This window comes from Drosophila kikkawai, chromosome 2L (genome assembly GCF_030179895.1).
Source record: "Drosophila kikkawai strain 14028-0561.14 chromosome 2L, DkikHiC1v2, whole genome shotgun sequence".
Classification (NCBI taxonomy): domain Eukaryota; kingdom Metazoa; phylum Arthropoda; class Insecta; order Diptera; family Drosophilidae; genus Drosophila; species Drosophila kikkawai.
In genome coordinates, this window is record NC_091728.1 from 17,813,989 (window position 1) to 17,837,448 (window position 23,460).

General features: G+C 39.4%; 5 protein-coding genes and 1 long non-coding RNA gene across 6 annotated transcripts in view; all 6 read right to left on the reverse strand.

The window, feature by feature from the left end:
- Window positions 1–333: 333 nt before the first annotated feature.
- LOC108076996 (putative gustatory receptor 36a) lies at window positions 334–1,734 on the reverse strand. The gene is made up of 3 exons (XM_017170066.1): window positions 1,467–1,734; window positions 555–1,309; window positions 334–486 (listed from the first exon to the last, which is right to left on the reverse strand). Exons 1-3 carry the CDS (start codon window positions 1,732–1,734, stop codon window positions 334–336), a joined length of 1,176 nt encoding a protein of 391 aa, XP_017025555.1.
- Window positions 1,735–1,924: 190 nt separating this feature from the next.
- On the reverse strand, window positions 1,925–3,256 carry LOC108076846 (putative gustatory receptor 36c). Its single transcript, XM_017169875.1, has 3 exons — window positions 2,998–3,256; window positions 2,138–2,892; window positions 1,925–2,077 (listed from the first exon to the last, which is right to left on the reverse strand). The coding sequence occupies exons 1-3, from the start codon at window positions 3,254–3,256 to the stop codon at window positions 1,925–1,927; spliced, it is 1,167 nt and encodes a 388-aa protein (XP_017025364.1).
- A 397-nt stretch (window positions 3,257–3,653) lies between these two features.
- On the reverse strand, window positions 3,654–4,938 carry LOC108076845 (putative gustatory receptor 36c). The gene is made up of 3 exons (XM_017169874.1): window positions 4,671–4,938; window positions 3,863–4,617; window positions 3,654–3,806 (listed from the first exon to the last, which is right to left on the reverse strand). Exons 1-3 carry the CDS (start codon window positions 4,936–4,938, stop codon window positions 3,654–3,656), a joined length of 1,176 nt encoding a protein of 391 aa, XP_017025363.1.
- Window positions 4,939–6,662: 1,724 nt separating this feature from the next.
- Window positions 6,663–7,326, reverse strand: LOC108076988 (uncharacterized). Its single transcript, XR_011445588.1, has 2 exons — window positions 7,175–7,326; window positions 6,663–7,114 (listed from the first exon to the last, which is right to left on the reverse strand). It is a non-coding gene; the product is annotated as an uncharacterized lncRNA (long non-coding RNA).
- Window positions 7,327–8,356: 1,030 nt separating this feature from the next.
- Window positions 8,357–9,018, reverse strand: LOC108076946 (uncharacterized). The gene has a single exon (XM_017169994.3). It carries the CDS (start codon window positions 8,892–8,894, stop codon window positions 8,517–8,519), a length of 378 nt encoding a protein of 125 aa, XP_017025483.1. The 5' UTR covers window positions 8,895–9,018; the 3' UTR covers window positions 8,357–8,516.
- An 869-nt stretch (window positions 9,019–9,887) lies between these two features.
- The window catches only part of beat-IIIa (beaten path IIIa), a 32,641-nt gene continuing 19,068 nt past the window's right edge, over window positions 9,888–23,460 (reverse strand). Inside the window, exons 2-6 of the mRNA XM_017169959.3 lie at window positions 22,370–22,578; window positions 19,257–19,392; window positions 10,351–10,613; window positions 10,147–10,270; window positions 9,888–10,075 (exon numbers count right to left, since the gene is read on the reverse strand). Coding sequence (XP_017025448.1) covers window positions 9,975–10,075; window positions 10,147–10,270; window positions 10,351–10,613; window positions 19,257–19,392; window positions 22,370–22,578 — 833 coding nt within the window. The 3' untranslated portion in view covers window positions 9,888–9,974. The remainder of the gene's footprint in view (window positions 10,076–10,146; window positions 10,271–10,350; window positions 10,614–19,256; window positions 19,393–22,369; window positions 22,579–23,460) is intronic.

Below are 23,460 nucleotides of genomic sequence, written 5' to 3' on the forward strand. Positions count from 1 at the left end.
TAATGTAAAAATGTAATGTAATTAATTTTAGGAATAGGCAATAACTACGCCCATTGCCTTTGATAGGCCCATAAACTAATGACACTGGTATTTGTGGTTAACCACAATTTCATGACGAACCAACTGACTCGGAACTCACAAAGTTGCTTCAGTTATCACCTGATAGCGTATATAAGAGATTGAAATGTTGACATTCGTAGGTATATTATATAAAAACTTGTTTCATTTACATAAAGGGATTAAAAGTTATGTGTGATGTCTAGGAAAAATGTAAGACTGTTCCCAATAAATAACTAAAAAACAAAGTCAATTTTTTTAAATAACCAATTCACTTTAAAAGAATTGAATGTCATATTGAATAAGAAATATTGAATGTGTTATTAAAGATCCAAACATTGCTGACGTGGAGTCCCGATTTATGCTGAATATTTTCAGCACCTCAATTTTAAGAGGGTTCCGTATTAGCTGCAGTTGGAGGCTTTCGAACTGAATGAATAAATCAAATATTAACCAAGTTTGTATTAATCATTAAGTTTGATTAAATATGAACTCACAGACTCCTCCAGACGAACGTCCAGTCCAGACGCGAATAAAGTTCGCTTCTCTAAAAGATGAATCATCTCCTTGTGATCATCCTGCACGTACAGCATAATAAAGAGATTCAGAATTGCATCCCAATAGTAAAAGATGCACCAGGTGAAAACTAGGACTGTAGACCTGTAGGTCATTCCTAAGTTCTCGGGACCATTCTTGACGATACTGTAGGTCATGTAACTGGCAGCCACCGATGATATGTAGTATCCACCATACACCATTATTCCCTGGATGCCGAAGACCTCTCCCAACTGGGTTACTATCGTCTGCAGCTGGCTTTGGAGCTTGGCTACATCCTCCAGCCGATCCGCTAGGTTGCAACATCTGGTCATAAATGCTGCCTTCCGTGGGGCATGGTAGCTCAATTCCGTGCTCTCATCGATCACCTTTCGCAGCTCTATGTTAAGCAGCTGATACTGCGCCCGAACAAACAGCATCACGAGAAAATGTTGCGATATGGCCAGATTAAGAATACCCGACACCCATAACTGTAAGCCCATTCCTAGAAAAAACGTCGAGTCGCCACGACCAATGGCATCCAGGGTGATTGCTACCTGGAGAATGTCAGTCACAGTAATTGGGAGGAACTTGATGAGAAGTCCCCAGCGTGACATCCTTTTCACCTGCGGCCTGGCCAAGAAAAGGCGTAGAATTCTTTTGACCAAGTCCTTCATCTGGCTTCGCTGGCGCCAACGGTTGAGAACAGTAGAAAGCCCTTGAAAGTTTTATAATTATTATTATTAAGGTTCGGTACTATATATATTACTAAATAGTTTTCATTATACATTATAAAATATCGAATGAAAGATTTTCTTTTTCGTATCTCTTCGAACTAAGTCTTTCAATAAAACGTAAAAGATGTGCCGTCTTACCTGCAGTGAGCCGTAATGAGGTCATAGTAATGATAACCAACTCGTGCAGTCTATTCGAGTTCCCAAAGATCAGACTAAAATTAATTGGCCTGGTGAGCAGGAAACCCAGGAGAATTACTATAATGGCGTTAGCCACAATGGCGAAAAGAGTGCTTCTGGCAGCCGTAAAAACGCGACCAGTTCTCCAATCGAATTCGAAGTTACTGAGTCCTATTAAGTGGCCATAGTAGTAAATAGCCTTCAGCACCAAACCGGCCCAGTCGAGCATTTTGGAGAACTGAACAAATAATAGTTTTGTTTGGGAATATAAATCGATTTATGACTTGCGCTGATCTCAGACGGAGGGTTCTTGATTAGATATAAGATTATGCATTAATAAATCAACTACTCATATACAAATGTTAGTGGTGACATTGGAACTTTAATCCTTTTCGATAAAGCATTTATTTAGTTAATACTTAAAAGTTCTCCATATCATATTGAATTAAAATTATGGAATGTGTAACAAGGGATCCAAACATGGCCAAAGTTCCGCTATGACTTATGGTGCACATTTTCATTATTTGCATTCTTAATGGGTTCCTTGCCAGTTGTAGCTGAAGGCTCTCAAACTAGAAAACATAAATATTAAAATGTAGTTTCCATATGAATATTAACGATTGATAACTTACAGACTGTTCTAGTCGAATATCCAAGCCAATCGCAAACAAAGTTCGGTCCTCCATCAGACGAACCAATTCCTTGTGGCCATCCAGGACACTTAGAGTCGTGAAAAAATTGAGGATGGCGTCCAGGTAATAAAAGAAGCACCAAGTCAGGGCTAAGAAGACAGATCTATGGGTCAACCCCATGTCAGTGTAGCCATATTTGAAAACACTGTAGGTCAGGTAGGTTGTGGACACTACAGATATGTAATAGCCAACATACACCATTAGCCCCTGAATCCCAAAGATCTCATGCAACTGATCCACAATCGAATTGAGCTCGTTCTGGCGTCTGGCGATATCCTCCACCTGGTCCGCCAGGTCGCAACACCTGGTCATAAAGGCTCCCTTTCGCTGTTGGTGGTAGCTCAAACCCTTGGATTCCCCGATCACCTGTCGCAGCTCCCTGATGAGCAGCTGATAATCCGTCCGAACGAAGAGCATCACAAGAAAATGCTGCGCTATTGCCAGGTTGAGTATAGCGGACAAATAGAACTGCAGGCCCATCCCCAAGAACAGCGTGGAGTCAACACGGCCAATAGCTTCCAAGGAGATTGCAATTTGAAGAAAGTCGGTCAGAGAAGCCACAAGGAACTTGCCGAGAATGGCCCATCGAGATATCCTGAGAGCCTCCGGCCTGGACAGAAAGAGGCGGATAAACCTACTGGTCAGCTTCATCAGTTGACACCGCTGTCGCCATCGGTTGAGCAGTGTGATGAGTCCTGACAATAGGTTAAAAACGAGAATTAATTTTATTGTTTACAAACTTTAATAGGTCTTTTAAAATAACACTATGACTATTTAAAATACACGTAATGTATTCAAACCTGCAATAATCCTCAGTACGGTCAAAACAATGATGACATACTCGTGTAGCTTGCTGACGTTCCCGAAGAGTCTAGAACTCCCAGTAAATTGGTAGCCCAGAAGAGTCACAACAATAAAGTTAACGACAGTGGCATATAGCGTAGATAAAGAAGTCGTGAACACGCGTCCTGAACTCCAGTCGAACTCGAAATTAGTAACTCCAATAGCTTTGCTATAAAGCAGGACAGTCCTCAATAACAAACCGACCCAGTCAAGCATTTCGGAGAACTACCAACAGTCTCGGGCTCGCAATGAAAGGTAATTGTTCTAATTCAATAGGCACTGAATGGGGAGATCACGATAAGATACATAGATTGATAAGACAAACAAGCTAGAGTAGTGGGTATTCAACTAAGGGATGTTCGGTTTCTAAAGATAAATGTGCTTGTAATTTTGGTAAAAATACTTCCGAACTTAGTATATTGAGAAGTAAATTAAATTAAGCCAATAAAAGATTAAAAACACTTTTCCTAATACTAATATACTGGGCAATATTTTCGAAAGCCATAATGCCTCGGTTTAATATACATACATACCTAAAAATATTTTTATAAAGAAAGCATATTAGGTTCTTTGATAAAGCAGCTTTTTAGTTTTAATAATTATTTTTTTCAGGCTAAAAATATTCCATGTCATATTGAATCAAAAATATTGAGTGAGTTATTAGAGATCCGCACATGGCCGTGGTCATGCTCCGAGTTACGGAAAACAATTTCATGACTTCCATTTTGAGAGGATTTCTTATAAGCTGCAGCTGTAGGCTTTCAAACTATAGAGGAGAATAATTACTTTTATATTTTGGTAAGGTATAAAAAGGCGTCTTACAGTCTCTTCCAGACGGACATCCAAGCCAGATGCAAACAGAGTTCGCTCCTCCAACAGTCGCATCATCTTCTTATGATCATCCTGGACATTTAGGACAATGAAGAGATTGATTATAGCGTCCAGGTAATAGAAGAAGCACCATATAAACGACAGAATGATATTTGTTTGAGTAAGTCCAATTTTCTCGATACCATTTGTGATGATACTGTAGGTCAGATAGCAGCCACCCACCGAGGTTATGTAGTACCCGGCATAAACCATTATACCCTGAAAGGCAAATATCTCTCCCAATTGGCTAATAATCGCCTGCAGCTTACTCTGGACTTTTCCCATATCCTCCAACTTATCTGCAAGGTGGCAACACCTGGACATAAGGGTGCCATTTCGTGGGCGATGGTTGCTCAGGTGCCTGCTCTCATCGATCACCTGTCGCAGCTCCGTGTTGACCATATTATATTGTGCTCGAGCGAGAAGCAGCACTAGAAAGTGCTGCGAAAGTGCCAAATTCAAAAGGGCTGCCATCCAGAACTGAAGACATAAGCCCACGAAAAGCCTGGATTCTACAACACTGATTTGATCGAAAGTAATGGCCATATGCAGCAGGTCTGTCACAGAGCCCGTAAAGATTTTGATGAGAATACCCCATCGGGACATTTGGAGCAACTGCGGCTTGGCCTGCACCAGGCTAATCACATTTCTGACAAGTTTCTTTAGCTCGCACCGCTGGCTCCACCGGCTGAAAACCGTGAGGGCTCCTGAAGAAATAAAAGGAGAGTAAGCAATGTAATTTCAGAAAACAAAATTCCACCTGCAGCGATCCTCAGTCCAGTCATGATTATGACAACATATTCGTTCAATTTATTTGCCTTAAAAAGGCGAGCAGCGAAATCGGAACCCCCATGCATATAGACGACCAGGAGCAGCACAATGATGCCGTTGTTTACGATCGCATACAGGGTGCTCCTGGCGGTTGTGAAGATGCGTCCTGTCCGCCAGTCGAACTCAAAGTTGGAAACTCCAATGACAAGGCCGTAGAAGTAGGAAGATTTTAGCAGCAAATGGACCCAGTGAACCATTTCGGAGTACTGACTCGGCTATCCATGTTTTTCCTTCAGCTAAGTAAATTAGTTTGTGGCGATGAAGCGTTAAAGTCAGGCACCCCAATTCAGTAATGAAATCTCCTGATAAGATGGAAGATAAAACTATGGTGCCCAGGGAAACTAAAGGCTATTAATACTTTTAGAATCGATGGAATAAGGGAAACATTTTACTCCTACCTTAAATAAGAGAGTAATTTAAATTAAAATATAACTGCCACATCAGTGAAAGGTGTATTTCCAAACTCGAAACGTCGAAGCCTTTACTACAACAGACCCCCGAACATGGCGGATGCGTCATGGCAGCTTTCCCTTTTGCCGTCATAAATCAAAATGTCACCGCAATTAAACTTCACACGTATTTACCCCACAAGCACCACACACACACACACAGTGAATCATCAATTTGCGGGTAAAAGGGTGCATTTTGCGGGTGAGCGAGGAGTGGTACCACAGTTCGTGTTGCATTTCCGTAAGTTATTCATGGTCAATAAGCGTGGCTCAGACGGGGCGAAAAACAACAAACACACCGAAATGGTTGTTATTGCATTAACCAATGTGTTTATGCTGCAATTTCACGCGGTTTCCACACTAATACAGTAAAGGCAGGGCTTCCTTTCCTTCGCACGACCATTGAATAATTTATGCATTTGTTCCGGCCTCACATTATGGCGCTTTATCTGGCCGATTGTAATATAGTTCATCAATTTAATTTCATTTGCAGTAATAGGTCGCCGAATATACACTTTACAAAAATATTTATATTTAATTAAATAAATTCTAACCTAATTAAATATCATGTTTAGTACTTTAAATAATAATTCAAGTCGCTGTCCTAACTAGTTACAACCCAATTGTTGTAATTTTATAAAGTAACAATGCAATATAATGATAAAATACTATTTATATTAATAATATATATATTATATCTTTTCTTAAACTATTTCCAGCAAATGTAAATTGTTTTTAAGAGTATAACTATAAACTAATTATAATATTTAGGTGCATTGGTTTAAAACTGCTGACGTTGTGGAAAGGGGAGCTGAAATGGGAGTGGCACGAAATTAACGCCACCGGGTAAGCATGTGCATGGCACTTTTATCAAATTTACGCTTATTGCATTTTAATTAATTATAAACAGGTAATTATGGTAAACAGACTGGGCCACCGCCGTCCCATAAAACGGGGCTTACAAACATTACCAATTTACGAGCCAAGGGCTCGACAGTACCGCCAAAGTGCCGCCCTGGGACGGGTAATATGTATATACAAAATTAATTTCAAACACGCCACAAACCCTTCGCGCCAGCTCCCCGTCCCGAAAAGCCATTTCCATGGTTTACTGCAGTTTTTAGTGTCTCTTTGTAGTCGCTCAATGCCTAAATGCTTCCGCCATAAATTTCTGCATAATGCGCACAAGTGTTGATAATGAGTGTGTGTGCAACTGTGTGTCAAAGAGGGGTAAATCGAGGAATAATCGCTTTCTGAATCATTTGAAAAAAGCGCTGGAAAATCCCATATTACTAAGCCTGGAAATCTGATTACTAGAGGGGCACATTGAAGTAAGTCCAAACCAGAATATAAATAACCAAAAAATGATCTATGCTATGAATAAAATTGACATAGATCAATTTAAACAACTAAAAACCAATTTGTTTTCACTGTAAAAATCTGAATTCATCTTATAAAACCGTATAAAAATGTTTGCATTTGCATTCCCTGTGAATATTTATTTGAATATATATAATACGAAGACATTTAAAAAATCAATTAGGTTCCTCCATACATAAGAATAATTTAGATGGGCGAATACTTCCATATACCCCGTTGGTCGTCCTTGGAAACTTGTAGGCCGCCAAATGGTCCATGGAAATTTCCACCTGTCGATTTTCCTTCTGAATATCAGCCATAGTTCTCTGAATGTATTTCTCGTGAAGGCGATTCCTTTTCGCGTAGAGCCCGAATATTTCCGCTCCGTATTTATCGAAGCAGTCGGCATATATCTCGGAGATTCGGGAGTACTGTTCCCACTGGGAACGTGGAAACCAAGAGCTCCGCCTATCATAGTTAAATAGGGTATTCTCGATCTGACTGGACACCGCACGGTGGTGCAGGAGCTGATCCATAAATACGATCTCGGGATCTGTCATGATTACTAAAAAATAAGGATGTAATTGCATTAAAGCGAAGTGCGAAGTGAATTAAAAATACCAACATGTTTTGTATATATTAATGGTGCTGTTGTATTCTTCCTGTTTTTTTTTTATTTTGCACGTATAGTTGAAGTGTATTTCAGTGACTGATAACTTTACAATCTGCCTGCTATGCCCCCAAAGGTTTATTAAATTTTTTAAAAGACGAACTCTCTTTTGCTTGTCTCGTTTTGACTTAGTTTATTTCTCATTTTCATGTTTAGTTTTACAAACTAACTTGTTTTTATTTCATTGTTAAACATTAAATGTTAATAATACTTACAAAAAAATGGGTAAATTAAGGGTTAACAAAGTTCACTAATGAAGGTAAATGGAGGAAGGTTTAGTTCTCTGACTTAGCTACAATCAACCACCAGGCAGTTTTAGTTACCACCTTTTGTTGAATTGGTTTCCGTTTCCGTCATAGTTTTCATTGTATTTTTATTATTTTTAAATTTACAACACGCACAAGATTCGCTTAGACTTAAGTGGAGACTATGCTTAGAGAGTTGCCGAGGACTTTTCTGCTTAGATCCTAGGTAAATTTGAGTTCAAACACCGCTGGCTATGTACAAGAAACACTCGTTTTGGCTTAGTTTGAGGGGGCTCATCCCCCGGTCAGTCGTCCATCAATGCCAAGCTGGGCGTCTAAATTGTCTAAAATGTGTGCAAATTAAGCCACGACCTGCAGCTGTTTTGTTGGCCTTTTGTAAACAGTTTTCGACCCACAATCGAACGGCTTTGTATGCAAATGATTGCCTTTCTCACGCCCATTTGAGTTTGCCAGGCATGCGATATTAACCCTTTCTTTCATGACTCATGAACTGTAGCCACTTTGTTTGGACTCGAGTGCATTCGAATGCGGTTTGTTGCGCATTTTTGCCATTTTTGCATGTCTGACAATTTCCACCTCCTTGGACCTCAAAGGGTCTGACTCAGTTGTAGCCGAATTAGCATAAGCCAAGGGATTAGTATCATGCACGGGGATAATTTCTCATGGCGAAAATTAAGGGCTCTGTTTTTAAAATGGGTGACTCAACAGACACGAAAGTTTAAGCTGCTGAAACTTGGTCAACCATAAAGATATTGATATTTAAAGAATAATTTGTGAAATGTAAGGTAAAATTTCTCATAAGTATTACTTGTTTTAAATTCAACTAGGAGTTTCATAAAAATAAAACTGAAGAAAACATAAAAGGATATCATTAACTTTTCCTTGAACCCATTCAAATTTATTAAATATACTATTTGATTTTAGGGCAGGCTTGCACTATGAAGATTTCACAGATTTTAATTAAAATCATTTTTCTTTCTTCTCTGAAACGCCATTGATTGAATTGAAACAGCAACACAATGAAATACAGTTTAGGGAAAACAGTAAAAAAGACGCATGGGCTGAATCCTTCCATATTCCCCGTTTGTGGTGGGGGATGCCCGGCAGCGCTTGATATGATCCATTGAGATCTCCGTCTCCCGGCGGTTTTGTGCTCTTGCCGCCCGGGTATTGACCAAGTACTCGTCCCTCAGGCGATTCCTCCTGGCGTAGTATTCATAGGTATCGTTCCCGTACTTCTCCAGACTCTCCGTGTAGATTTCGGCATAGCGATCATAGAATTGCTTCTGCGCTTCTGGATACCAGGAGGCGGTACGGTTCCAGGAGTCGCGTGTCTTTTCGATCTGACTGGAGACACACCGGTGGTGCAGCAGCTGGTCTGTGTATATTACCTCCTCGTTCATCTTCATTGTTTTTTTTTTAATATTTTAAAAAATTTTTAATGTTTTTTTTTGGCGTTTTTAAAACGTGTTAACAGTTAGAGAAATTCATTTGAATGGGTTTCAGTTTGGAAATGATTATTAAAGCAAAGGAATTATCTGATTCCCTGTAACATAAACCTTCTAGTAATACCAGCAATATAGATCTGGCAGCTTGGCATTGATCTGGCAGCTGATTACATTCAGTTAATACAAACACACACATTTAAATAGAGACCTTTGCCAAAATTTCGCAGTTTTAAACTTATTCAATCCTTGGCCTTATCTCTGTATATTTACAGCTTTCAAATTTCCTTATTTGTAATATTTCTCTTTGGGGATTTTGTTGGAATGCAAACGTGTGTCTTGCTTATTATTAGTTTAACTTACACTAAGAATGGTATTACATTAAGGGTATTTTCCTATTTTCTCTCAGTTTTTTGTTTTTACGTTTAGACTTTTGCTTTACAATTTTCTTACATTTACTTACGTACTTAACTTAGACGCCTTTTAAATGGTTTCAAAGTTTGCGTAGGTTAGGTTTTAGCTGTGATTTCGAGTCTAGATTAAGGTGCAAATATGTATTTTTACAATTGAAATGCTTTGTTGCGTTTGATATGCCCAAAAATGGTTGACAAAATGCGAGAAAGGAAGGAACATTCAAAACAAAATTCTACCTTGCCCTGCTTCCCTTCGTTTTCAAAATGAAGAAAATATCACAAAAGGTCAACCAAGGTTCTGCCTAGACAACGAGTTCCTTTTATCAATAATATCCTTAAGGCTACTAATAAATATTTACACTGACTTAGCCTCTGCTTAAATGCTCGCATTGAGTAGTTACGATTCCGATATTTCGCTACAATATCTGGCGTTTAATTGGGGATTTTTCCCATATTTCATGCACACACACACACACATCGATTGAATTTTTAAATTTAACCAAAGTTTAGGTTTTTAAGTCATTAATATGATTTCTGTCTCGAAGATTTTGGCATAGGATATGTCTGCTATTTCGAACTGCTCTGCCGGCCTATGGGTCTTAGTCCGTGCGATCCTTATTCTTGGGGGTAGTTAACTGTCACGGGGCCAGGTCCAGTTTTGAAAGATCAGCAGCAGGAATAACGGAGGCAGTAGTGAAACGACGTGGGAAGGCACCTGGGAGGAGGCTCCACCTTTAAAGAAAAATAGGTTGATTAGATTTTGTTTCTTCTGGAAATTATATATATCTGTTTCAGGGCTATACCAATCGTGCTGGACTTGGCGGCCACCGTCTCCCGAGACTCCAGGGCCGGTGCCCTCTGCTGGCGATCGCTCTCCACACTCTCCTCGTTGCTCTGCAGATAAAGCGAGCTGATCTTGGCCACGCACTGTGGGAAAGAAATTAAAATAATTATTTCAAGATTTAAAATTTAAAAAAAATGTTTGTCTTTTTTGAGTTTATATCCACCTTGAGCTTCATATCGCCATGCTTGAAGTGGTAGGCTCTCACTCGGAACTCTAATCCGAGCCTGGCCATCTCCAGCCCATCGCGGTTCACCACAACTTTGTCGTACTGGCGCAGGTGTGCCTTCTGCACCGGCTCTCCGTTGATTAGCCAGCTCAGGTGACAGACGGGCTTGGACGGCGACGAGGTGCAGTTCACGCGGACGGTGTCACCGATTTGGTAGCGCGGCTGTCCGCCGGTTATCTTCGGTCCGTGGTTGGGAGTCACTGAAAACCAAAGGGAAAAAATAATTTAACGAAGTTATAACAAAGGGATTTTGAATAAAATACGGAATGGTGAGAAGCTTAAATTATTATAAATAATGCCAATCGAGTTATATATTCTCCATTTTGTGTCTCTTTATTTCTTAAATATTAAAACGTAAGAAAGCTGGTTGTATTTTTAATATGAAAAATGCATATCTTTGTTTCAATGCATTTTTCTGCCGTAGCAAGGAGAGCTTTCCTTTTCGCATTTTCCATTATTTTTCAACAAAAGCTCTTGACGGTTTGCGGCAGGAATGAAAAGCTAAGAGAGCTTTTTCTTCAATTCATTTCTTTGAATTTATCACAGGATCATGTGCAGCACATTATAATTAAAATAAAATAAATTACATCTATTTTAATAATAACTAAAATGAGAAGTATTAATTATTGTGATTTTATTTTAGATTTTACACCCTTATTACATTTTATAAAGTTTATTAAAAAGTACAAATATTTATTTCTTTCAAATCGTTTTTACAAACATTCCACATCTATGTACGTCATTAATAAACCACACAGCTTTTACTATTTGGCTCAATTAAGTTTTCTTGCACTTCAATTAAATTTCCCTCGACTCCACCCCTCCTCCTTCTCATATAGTAGTACTACCACGGCTATACCTTGATCTCCTCCTTGGCAGGCTCGCCTGAGCTTAGTTATTTAATTTTAATGAGCCGGGGAAATTGAATATTTCCTAGACGAGAACTAGTTGGCCATTTCGTGCCACGTTCAGTGTGTTCCCCTCTGTTTTCTCCCCTTCCCTAGTTTTTTTTTTTTATTATTTTATACACAGCTACGCTTACTTGCCCCACTGCCCCATAAGTGTAATGGTAAAGATGAGGCGGGGAAAAGGCTGTTTTCCTCCTGGAGGCTGGCCAAACATTCTGAAGATTTATGTGGAGATTTTCGCCAGAAATGCGATGCGGAGGTGGTGGCCAGAATTACAAGGAATCGGGGGGAAAGGCCTCTCGTTTTGGGGCACATGAAATGCTTATTCAAAGTTTATTTGGCCATGTGTGTGAGCCTGACCTGCAGGGTTTCCCACTTTCGTGTGGGTGTGTTTGCTTTCTCACATGTAAGTGTATCTGTGAATGTGTTTGGAAATGGGGATGGAGGGGGGCATCTGGCCACTACCCGTGCCCAACGCCTGTGGCCCATATTTCCTAAACATAAATGAGTTAACAAAACAATACACAGTCGGAATTTAAGCTGATGTCTAGACACCCTAAAAATATAAGATAGCTTTCTTCCTTTCCCTTTAAAAGCAGCTCCTTCATCAAAATTATAAAACTTTAATTTATTATCAAAGACACAAAGTTATAGGAAGTTTTTAAATCTGTTTTGTAACTTCAAGCTTTAAAATGTTCTACTTTAAAAGGAAAATTTTCCCAAAAATGTTTATGATTTAAATACAGAAGTTAACTCTACTTGAGCCACAAAGTGAACTTTCTGCATTGTCTTTCACAGCGTCCTCTTGATTCTTCTCCATATAAATTGTTCATGCATGTACAGAAATAAAAACCAAGTCAAGTGGGAACAGGACCAGAATCAGGACTCTCCTTCTCTAAAGCTGCCCATCTCCACTTTATCCCTGCATTCCCTTCTCCTCTAAGTCGAGTGTTTTCTGTATGCATTAAAAATATTCCCTCATACCAAAAGCGACCAAAAAAAAGAAATCGAGATGAGATATTTTCATCCTCATAACATTTCTTGCTGCTGTAGTATTTGTGTGGATGCCATAAAATAAAATTAATTTTTAATGGTTTTCAAAAAATTAATTTTCCTTAGAAAGCGCTGAGTGTTTTTGTTGGGTTTGCTTTTGTTTTGTTGTTGGTTTTTGGTCAGTTTGTACCTGGATTTTGTGAGGTCCAATCCGTACACTAAAAGAATATTATTGCACTAGCTAGAAAGGCTAAAGAAAAGAAGTCGGAGCCTGCTCTAATTTTCATGCATTTACACTCATAGATTTATAAATTTATATATGATTTCCTAAAATAAATGAAATTTCAAACATATTTTTCTTGAGTGCCAAAATCCTGTACAGATTGGCCCTTACTCGGGATTGGATTTCTCTGTTCCGTTTGCTTATTTGTAATTTATAAAGTAAAGCTTGGCTCTGCTTTGGTTCTCCTCTCTGCCATGTAAACTTAATTTTCTCAGGGAACTCAGTTTTTGGGTGAAGAACAGGGCAGAGGAACTCGGCACAAAGGCAACTGGGAGCAATCAAAAAATTTGGCTTAGAGAAATGCATTTTTGATAAACGCATTTCGCTTTGTTGGCATTCTTTTTCAAAATAAGCTGTAGTTAAATAATTCAATTATCTTCAATCATTCAACATTTTTAGGTTAAATATTAAAGAAAAATCTACGCTAAAATTAGTTGTAATTGCTGATTTCTATATTTGTTTTAACTAATATTTTACTTTACGTGTATTTAACTGCAAATAGAAAACAGAAAACGTAATACATGTCTTTATTATTTATTACTATAAAAAATAAACTTTAAAGTTTAAACCCCTTCTCCTGACCTAATAAATTTCAGCTTCTGCTCACCTGCTCTGTTTGGGATCATGTTTAGATAATTGTTTATATATATTTTGCAAGCTTTTTCAGTCATCGCCATATTGTCGCACTTAAATTTTATTTTGTGGCATAAATCTACGGAGACAAAGCCAGCGGGAGTGAAAGAGTGTGACGGCGGAGGCAAAAGGACATGTATGTCTGTATGAGTTGGCAATTTATTTTGACCAGACTTAGCACGCAACGATAAAGGACACACAGTGTACGAGGGGAAAATATAGGGAAAATCAGAGCAGATGGGGAGGAAATTGCGGGGATGGGAGAAAAGCCGCAGGGCACAGCCCCTGCAATAAGCCGAAAACTAAAAGCTAAGAGGGAAATGGCCGAATGTCGAATGGCCACATGCTTCAAGTATACTTTCGGCATTTTCCCATGACTAAGCAGTTTCTGTAGGCGAAGAGAGTGGGTAAAAATGGTAAGGTTGGTAAAATTGGAAGGGGTATACACCTTTTGTGCAGTAGCCAGAAAAATAAAAATAAGTACAAAATGTCTGGAGCACTTCACAGCAACAACATGCACAAGAATAGGAAAACAAAAATAGCAGTAGTTACAACCAACAGATACAATATTTAAATTTTAGTCTGGAAGCTAGAGATACCCTAGAATTCTATTTCATTTAAGAAACCCTAAATGTTTCAGCAAGTATTATTTCTATAATATTATATTAAAAGCAAGCTAGCAAACATTTTTGCTAGATGTTTTTTATAATGATATATTTCATTTTTGTTATAAATAAAATACAGAACATTGTTTAAAATTATGAAAAATTATCTAAATGTGTTGAACTGTTTTTTTATTAACTGCTGTAGTAAAGCCAAGCTTTGAATATACTCATTTAATTTTCTTATGTGTGTAAATCATCTTCAAAATTAGTATTATCTGTATGTTCAAGCTAATATACCCCAATGACAATTGGAGCAACCAGAACGAGGACAACTACAGTGAGCACTGTAAGTGGGCGTCATTCCATGTTTTTTTTTTCGTAACTTTCCTGCTCAGCGTGTGGTCTTCTTTTAATATGCTGCGGTATATTTTTTGTTACCTGTCAAACCTCCCCTTTTCGCTTGAAGCGCACTTTGCAGCTTCTTCTTAGCAGGTGATAAGCCAGGTCAGGTGGTTGGGATTTTGGCAATGAGGGCTGCTGCGGCAAAGGACTCGGCTTTTGGTAGATTGGGCCACCCCCCAGGCATTCACCTGTTCTATTTGCAGAAGAACTGTGGACGACTCCCCTCTGGAGTGGGTAAGTGTGGATTATGCACATGTTGAGCCTTCGTCGCTAAAGTGGTTCTCTGCTCTATGCGTCTTCCCCTCTGTCATTCTCTTTATCTTGTATTCTTTTTAATTTTCCGTCTTTATCTGTGTCTAAAAAAAAGTTTTAATAAACATTTTCCGAAATGATTTACACTTCGTTATATGAAATTTATTCAAGGCAATAGCATATGCCCGTGGTGTTAGAGAAAGGAAAATGTTAATGGGTATAATAAAATTATGTAAAAGAGCTTTTTAAACACAAAGAGATAATGCATAGCTGACACTATGTGGCTTTTAGCTATTGGCATACCTGCATTTTTATATTTTTAAATTATTTAATAATAAATAAATTATAATATTTAAATAATAAAAAATATAAGTAATAAAACCAATCGAAGGGAACTCTATTAAGAAAATAAAGTTAACATATTAATTTAGGAAAATGAATTAAAAACAGAAACAAACAACTGAACAAAAATATTTAATGAAAAGTTAACTATATTAAACTATATGAAAAGTAATTAAAATTAAAGAAATTATCAGCTTTTGAAAAGAAATGATAATGTATGAAACTGCGACAGTTTCCCTCTGCTATGAAGCACTTCAGAAATACTTCAGTCGCCACTCTACTTTTACGTTTCACTTCCCGTTTTTCTCCATGTTTCACTTGTCCCCAGCCTGCTTTTCAGTTCGCACTCCGTTTCATTTCCCCCATCGACACTTGGTCCCCCCGACATTCCTCGTTTGTTATCTTTAATTTTACATATGGCAACGATTTTTAATGCCCGATACCGAGCGCCGAGTCCTTTGCCTGGCCGCGTGGATCCTTCGCATGAGTTGCGGCATGTTTGAGTTAAGACAACATTACAGTAACCGTTACTTCCGCGGCTCTTCCGTATCCTCATCTGCATCGAACTCTCCACTGTCCCATTGTGTGTGTTTATGTTCACAGAGAGAGAAAAAACTAACAAATGTATTAAATATTCTATGTTACTAATTATATAGCATTTAAAATGGTCTTTGACTGCTGTAATAAAAGGGCAGAGTATGATAAGTTTAATAATAAAACTAAATTAAAAGATTGAATATAGAAAATTCTAAAGGAAAAAGTCTTTAGCAAAATTTAGTCTAACCAAAGAAATAAAAAACAATTTATAGATTGAATAGGTCAAAACTTGTTTGTTTCTTCTAATAAAATTATTTAAAATTCATAAAAAATATTATAATTATTATCTAATTGATGTTTTTACATTATTCCCTGTGTATCTGTTGCGTTTCGCGCGTTGTTTTATAATTAATGAGCAAGGCTCTCAACTCTCGGCACATGTCCTGTTCTCCACTCTGTACCTCTCCCCTTCTGCCTGCCCGATTTTCTGGGTGTCTCTCTGGATTCTCATCCTGGTCCTGAATTTATGGTTAAGTGCACTTTAAGGGACAAACACATATATAACTCACTTTTCCCGCTGAGTTTCTTTGCTCCTCGACCTATCTCTCTTTTTTCCGTGCCCTCTCCATCTCGGACACACACATATAATGTGATCGCTTATCGATTTTACAATATAAAAAAGCAATTGCCTGCATAAAGGACCCCTTGCTTACCATTCCCAGCCGCCTCCCACTGGCAAGCAAAGTTAAATGTGATTTTTATGAGCTATGAGGGTGGCCTGGCGGGAGAGTAAGGATTCGGGGGATATTTATTGTAGCTCCCCGGCCTGGCCACACTAATGAGCTGTAAATTATCCAAAGGAGGTCAAAGGCAAAGCATTTACTAAAGTTTAAAGCATGGAATTGTGAAAACAATAACTGACCTAGAAAGCTTAGAAATACAATAAGTAAAATAATTTAAATTAAAATATTTATAATCTACTGTAAAATATAGAATAAATATTCACTATAGTGGATTTATTTACAGCTCTCAATCAACTTTTCTTAAAAAAAACTAATAATATAAATCATAATTTAAGCCCGCGAAAATCCCTTCTGCTGGGAATTTCTCGTCATCGCAAATGTTGTCGCTGACACTTTACGATCGCTAAATTAACATTGGCAACTGCCTTTGGGGACAGTCGGCTTTCACTGGAGCATATTTTATGGTTCACTTGCATTAGCAGAACGAGAAACCCTCGTCAACCTCTTTCCCCGATGGTGCTGACACAGTTGTTGATGATTATGCTTCATCCTACTCAACTCTCTGTCTTTTTCTCCCCTTATTTTGTACGAGTTGCAATGCCCACAATGGGTACATGTACAGTGAACACACCTAAAGACTGTCATATTAAAAATATACTTTAAAAAAAAATAATGTACAGCAAAAATATAAGAGTAAATTAGACATTTAGTTATTAACATAATCCGCTTTTAGCTCTTTTAGTCAACTTTTTCAAGTCAACATAATGACATTTCAAAGGCAGGCCTCACTGTATCCTTTTATTTCTATTACTACCCACTCTCTTTTATTCTTGCCACATTTTTTTCTGCCTTTTGTTTGCGACTTTGGTTCGAATATCGTTCAATTTGGCTGCCCAGACACATTGTTTAATATGCAAAACCATTTCCCATTTCCCCGGCATACCGATGCGCCTTCGAGGGGTGGGCGAGCGCTAAGGGAATGGCCAAAAGAAAAATCAGCATGAAATGTGCTTAGTGCGTGGGCGAGGGCGTGGCAGTGGCAAAGGCAGTCCTTCTGTGCGACGTCCTGCTCCTTGTTGCCATAAGTTAATGCAGGTTTCTGCCCTCGGGGCTGCGGCTTCCATTGATGATGCTGGTGGTTCGGATCGGATCGGTTGTGCTTTCACAGTGTGTCCCCAGGGGGATTCCCCTGCCTAGCTGCTGCTCGTGCACATATTGATAACCGTTTGATTCTTTTATGAGTTTATAAATTTCTGATTAACTTGAGGCGCAGTTGGATAACTTGATTGGGTTGCTTGAAAAGTTCGGTGCTGGAGAAGTAGAAACATCAAGATGGCCTGTAGCTCTATACATGCCAAGAAGGGCTTATCGAAACTAAGCTTAAATTCTTTACACAAACTCTTCAGTCTATTAAATTACTGAAAATATTTTTATGTTAAATGAAACATAATTAGATTTCAATTGCATGTAATAATTTAAGTTCTTTTAGTGAAAGTTTTTGTTATGCCTTGAAAGAAACACTTTTATTGTCAAAAGTTATGCTCTTTCAGTGCATTCGTTATCCTTCACATTCTATGTATGGTAAAAGGATCCAGTTTTTCTTTTTTTACCAGTCAGCCAGCCTCTGCCAGATGGCTCCTTTGTCTTAGCCCAGTTTTTTACCACTTGAAAGTCGGACATGAAAACATAATTTTACTTCAAAATTGCAATGACAGTGGCAGCCAAGTCCCGCCCACTGCCGCCCACGACCACGCCCCTTCACTGTACCCACATGTGCGCCTTTTGTTGGCGCTGCGCCGACTTCGGACTCCGGACTGTGGACTACCGACAGCGACGTCGACTGCAAAAATTCCATTTCAATTGTTTGCTTAGATTATGCAGTTGTATTAAGAGCAGTGGGGTGGCGCAAAAAATGAAGCGGAGATGGGAACACAGTACAGTCTAGGGTTGCCAAGGCGAAACGCAAAGAAAGGCAGCAAAAAATGCGAGAGAAGTCCTTTAAAAAGCAGCGAACAAGGGGAAAGCTAGTGAGTTTACAAGGAGCCTGGGAGTTGAGACGACTCGACAATGCCATTTGCAACGCATTGCCATGTTGCATGAATTCCATTTACGGACTGCAACTGCGACTGAAACTGGAGAACGTATAGTGGAGAATGGCGACCGGAGATTGGGGGACTGGAGACAAGAGACCGGAGACCGGAGAGTGGAGAACGGGGACCGGGGACCGGGAACCGGAGACCTCGGAGGCCAGGTGAAACACCTTCGCCGCCAGGTGCACTTTAAGTTGTCACCCGTCCTCGGTAGCAGTTTCGAGTTGAATGGGGACAACCCGAGGAATTTAATTTCATTAAGATGATTAATGTGGTTTTAAGGGTAAGAGATTTCCAAGTTGGAATTTTGCAAGACATCTAAGGTTTCAAAATGAATATTTTAAAACTTACAGAAATAATACATTTAATTTACTTAAAGATATTTGTACAATAAGTTTTAAGTGTACTAAAATATATAATAATAACTCAAAATTAACCCCTTCACCTTGTCTTTTATAAAAGTGTATAAGTTTAAGTTTAAGCCGAAATCCTCCTCATAGATCACCACATTTTTTGTATCCACTTAAAGATATCTCGGTCTTGTCACTCTGCAAAACACCCCTTAATATTCCATCCCGCATATGCAAGGGGAATCCTTGTGCAGGCCATGTGCCATCAAAGACTCCTTGACAGGGTGCTGACAACCTGCATGCAATTTACATTCAGCAGCCTCAGATTTCCGATGCTTCGCATGCGTTTTTAAATGGTTTTTTCCCTCATTCTGGCTTTTCGGTCCGGTGACAGGAGTCTCGCCGTCGTCCTCTGCACTTTTCCTTCAACTTGCCGCCGTCAAGTTGCCTCGGCTGCCATTTGGCCCCACTCTTTATCCACTCCCAACAATTATGTTGCACATTCCGGATGCTGAGCACCCGGGTTCCTGCAGCTTCGCATGCCGCATCACTTGCCACTGTCATTCACAACATTGTCGGCTGCCCGGCACTATTAGCATTTTAATTAAATTTTCTGCTGTCGCCCGCTGTCCAAGTGCCTCACTTTTTTATTTTGCCCAGATCTGGCCCACTTTTCTTCCGCCTTATTCCTTATGTTAAACTCACCCACAACGGTCATGGTCTCCGACTCGGATACGGTGTTGAATGCGGGCGCCTCGCCGGACACCTCGCACCGATACAGTCCGGAACTTTGTAGTGTAACGCGTCGCAGGAGAATCTGGGTGTCCGAGGAGTTACGCAGCTGTGGGGCGAAGATAAAAATGTAAGAATTTATTGAGCAGCGATAAAGATATTTCTTGTAATTTGTGTATATTTTTTAAAATCAGTTTTAAGGTAGAGATAATTATTTCTTGAGCTTTTTGTGACTATTTTAAGGGATTAACAACGTTATAAATGCAGAGAGGCTCGTATATTCCTTAAAACTTATTTTTCCAGTGCAAAAACTTGGTGAGATAAATTGCCCAGAGATGAATCGACACAAAATCAAACGCAATTAGAGTTGAAGATTTTTCTATGGATGATTTTTAACATTCACAAATTCGCCGCAAAATGAAGATTGATGATGGGGCAGACCCGAAGGCAGTTTATTATTAGTTTAGCTGGACACGCCTCCCACTCCTCGACCGGCAGTAGGCGAAAAATGTAATTTTCTCAAGGACCAGGGATAAGAAATCCTTGAAAAAACGAAAACAAAAGTCACAAAGCCAGAAGTCGGAAGAGCGGTGCCCGAAAGGCCAAATAAGCGAATGAAAATGAAAGATCTAGAAACAATCGCACAGGAGCCGGAATAAAAGATGCGAGATACGCATGTGAGGGCGGAATGTGGTAAAAGTCACTCCAACAGTTTTCTTTTTTCGTTTTCCCTGGGCAACAATTGCAGTCAAGTCAAGTTCTTTAAGTTGCAGTTTTATTATCGCACACACAATCACACAGGCACACATGCAGCAGAAAGTTTCATTTGATTCGAGCAAATTTTTATGAAAATTCTTTGCTTTCCCTTGCTTTATGCTCTTCCTCGGCCCTTTCCCTCCGCCCCTCTCAGGCGTAAACAATCACAAAAGTCACGTTCAACATTATTTTTGGTTTGTTGCTTGTTTTCCGTTGTCGTTGCCACAGCACACTCCCCCAGCCCCCACTGTCCCTTACAATGATTGTGGACTGGCTTTTGTTTGTTGGCTTCTTGGCAGTACTTAAGCCGATTCTTCTCTAGCTGCGTCTTCGTCTTTTTGCCAATTCTTTCGGCACGCTCAACTTGTCAGCACCCCCTTGAAAATATCTCTCCGTTGGGTGGCAAGAAAAGGGAGGGGGGGACTCGCTCGCCAAAAAACCAAATCTAGCCACAATTCAAATTGCAGTCTCCCTTTATTGCTTTCTCGTTGCCGGTCTTAGCTTCCTTGGCTGGAACATGCGCGGCCATTTTGCCCATGACCGCAGATTGAAGTTGTTATTTGTAATTCCAAATTTGGTTTTGCCAAACGGAATCTGGGCTCTAACCTTGTTTATCTTGCCCTGATTGCAGTGGCTAACAACCAAAAAGGAAGCCTGATTCCGAAATAGACTGAAGCTGAAGGTTTCAATAAAGTAATTTCATTTCATAGACAATATACATCTGTATTAAGGCTAGACTATTGCAAGAAGATGTTACCATCATGCAACTGAATTCTCTTTAAAGAAAATAAGATAATTTACCACCTGCTCGGACCCTCACATCGATTAAGCCAAACAATTTTCAAGTATTAGTCTGGATGCAAGTGTATTACACAATCCCTATCCCAGCCTAATCCCTCAATTATATAAAGTAATTCCTTCGTTGAGTGCCAGCTCAGAGAGTCCTTATGGAAATTTTCCCACTTTATCATGCTTTTCCCATAGTCAGCGCAAACTAACGTAACGTCCCTTCCCTTTGGGGCTCCCTCTCTTTTGTTCTAATCATTTCCCTCCACTCAACTCGGCCTTCAACCCTTTTCGAAATGGCAGAGACCAAATGCAGACATTGAAACCAAACGAAAATTATGCCGCATTACGCATTATGCTTCCACTGAAGGACTCCCCTTTAGCCGACGCTTTTTCCTCTCCTCTCTCGCCCACACATAATTTTTCCTTGCCTTTCTCGCTTTTCCCTTTCCAACCGCTTGGCCACACGCACACAGGCCATAAAATACGCTGGCACATTGCTCATACGCCACGTTAGCCCCGACAATTGACGGGATTTACTTTTCCTGGCACGGAGGGAAAAAAGTGCGATATTAGTGGGTCTTTTGATAAGATTTGTAAATATTTAAAAAATTAGTAAAATCAAATATGTGGATGTACATGTAATCTCTTAATGAGTTTCTTTTACTCCTTTTATTTATTAACTTTTAAAGGAAAATGCCGACCATAGGTTGGACTAAATGTATCGTCGGAACCTATTTTTCACGGTGTATTCGCGGTCCTTTTTTAGCCTCGCTTTGCTTTGACTGGCCATCCAACAAAGTAGACGCACTTAAGTGCTTTTGGCAAATTATTATTATGCGAGAGGCTAGAAGTGAAGGGGAAAGCACAGAGAATATCAACTTTGTCTGGGATATTGACAGCTTTAAGTGATTTCCGTTAACCTTTTCAATCGCCAGGAAAGCAGACCAACACGTGACCTTAGCTAAGGCAGAAGGGGAGGCGGTTGGGGTTGGCGGTGCAAAAACAACCCACACGGACACACAATTTTATGGGCAACAAAGAAAGGTTACATCCACATTAAATTAAAGTTAAATGGCAAAACTACGTGGCAGCAATTTTCATTCCAGCGACGACGTAATCAGCAACAAGCATAGAAAGCAACTTGGGGGAAAATCGGGCGAAAAAGTGGCTCGAGGAGCTCCGGAGGGTTGCGCTTCTCCATTGCGGCAATTACATGTTTTAAAATAATCATTATGATCGGGGTCGTAACACTAAATCCTAAAGAACCTCCCTTAGCAACCCTGAAATCAGTACCGTAAATTGTAATAAAATTTTAAATTAAATTTTTCCGCTTCCTTTTTTTTTTTAGTAAGCAACACCTGTTGCCGTGTTTACTGAGCACTGATAAAAAATAGGTGGGTTATAATAAGTTCTAAGAACTATAATATAAAATAGTATTTGATTTTTAGCCCCCAATGGCAACTTTTTAATGTATTATTCAGATCAAATTAAAAACATACAGTATAAGAAATTGAATTATTTCTTTGTTTCAGTGTACTTACATCGATGTTAACTCCGGGTAGAGGGAACGCTTGTCCGGGGGGCTTATCGCGCGGTACATAGCGGTAGATCTCGTTGCCATCCTTATACCATTTCACGGAGTACAAGGACTCCCCGTCGAGGGCGTAACGACAGCCCAGAGTGGCGCTCTTCAGGCGCATTATGTGATTAGGTATCTTCACCTCGGTCATTGTCAGCGAGCTGGTAATGTCTGCAATTAGCGGGGAAAGAGCATTCGGAAAGGATGTTATTGTGGCGAAATTATTTTTAATGGCATCGCTTTGGCAATGCCATTTCCATTTCCATATCCATTGCAACTGCAGTCCAACTTATCCCCTTGGTTCTTATGCGCTAACCCACATTCATATTTCAGCAGTTATGATTCCAGTTGGCCATATCTTCTTCCTAAACTGGCCCGAAAGCAAACACAAAAAACCTCTTGCGGGCCCTGTCACATGAATTTTGACTTGTCCTGCAGGACTCGGGCACTTAGATTCGGGCAAATCCAGTGCACGTCACTGCAGTCCACAATTCACGTGTAAGGCTAAACGAAAATACGGGCGCAAAAACTCGACATTTTGCAAAAAAAAGATAACAAAGAGCAAGTAGGAGTGCGAAATTACGAATACCCTATAAAAATATTGTTCAGGAATAATTAAAAGAAATATATTAAGACTGTTGATTAAATATCTAAAGGAAATCTTAATGAATTAGCTTAAGGTACCAATAAATAAATTAAATTAAATAATTATTTCTCTTCAAGAGACCTAATTTAATTTTTATATAAAGCTTTATGAAACATACTAATATATTTCTTAATATTTTATGTTTTTTAAATAACAAATCCACCCCTTGAAAGGGAATCAAAGCCGAACCCAGCTGAAAGCTTTTAAATCACAAACAGCGAGACCCGGCAAATATCCCCTTATTTGCCTTTCGCGACATTTTGGCGGGTTTTCGGTCAGTCCCGGGAGACTAACGGTACCCGTAACAGGACCCGCAACAGAAGCCGTTGTATTTGTACTGGCTTGTGGGTGGCAATACGCCCACTTATTTAATATACCGCTACACTTTTCATTTTTCCAAACGTCAA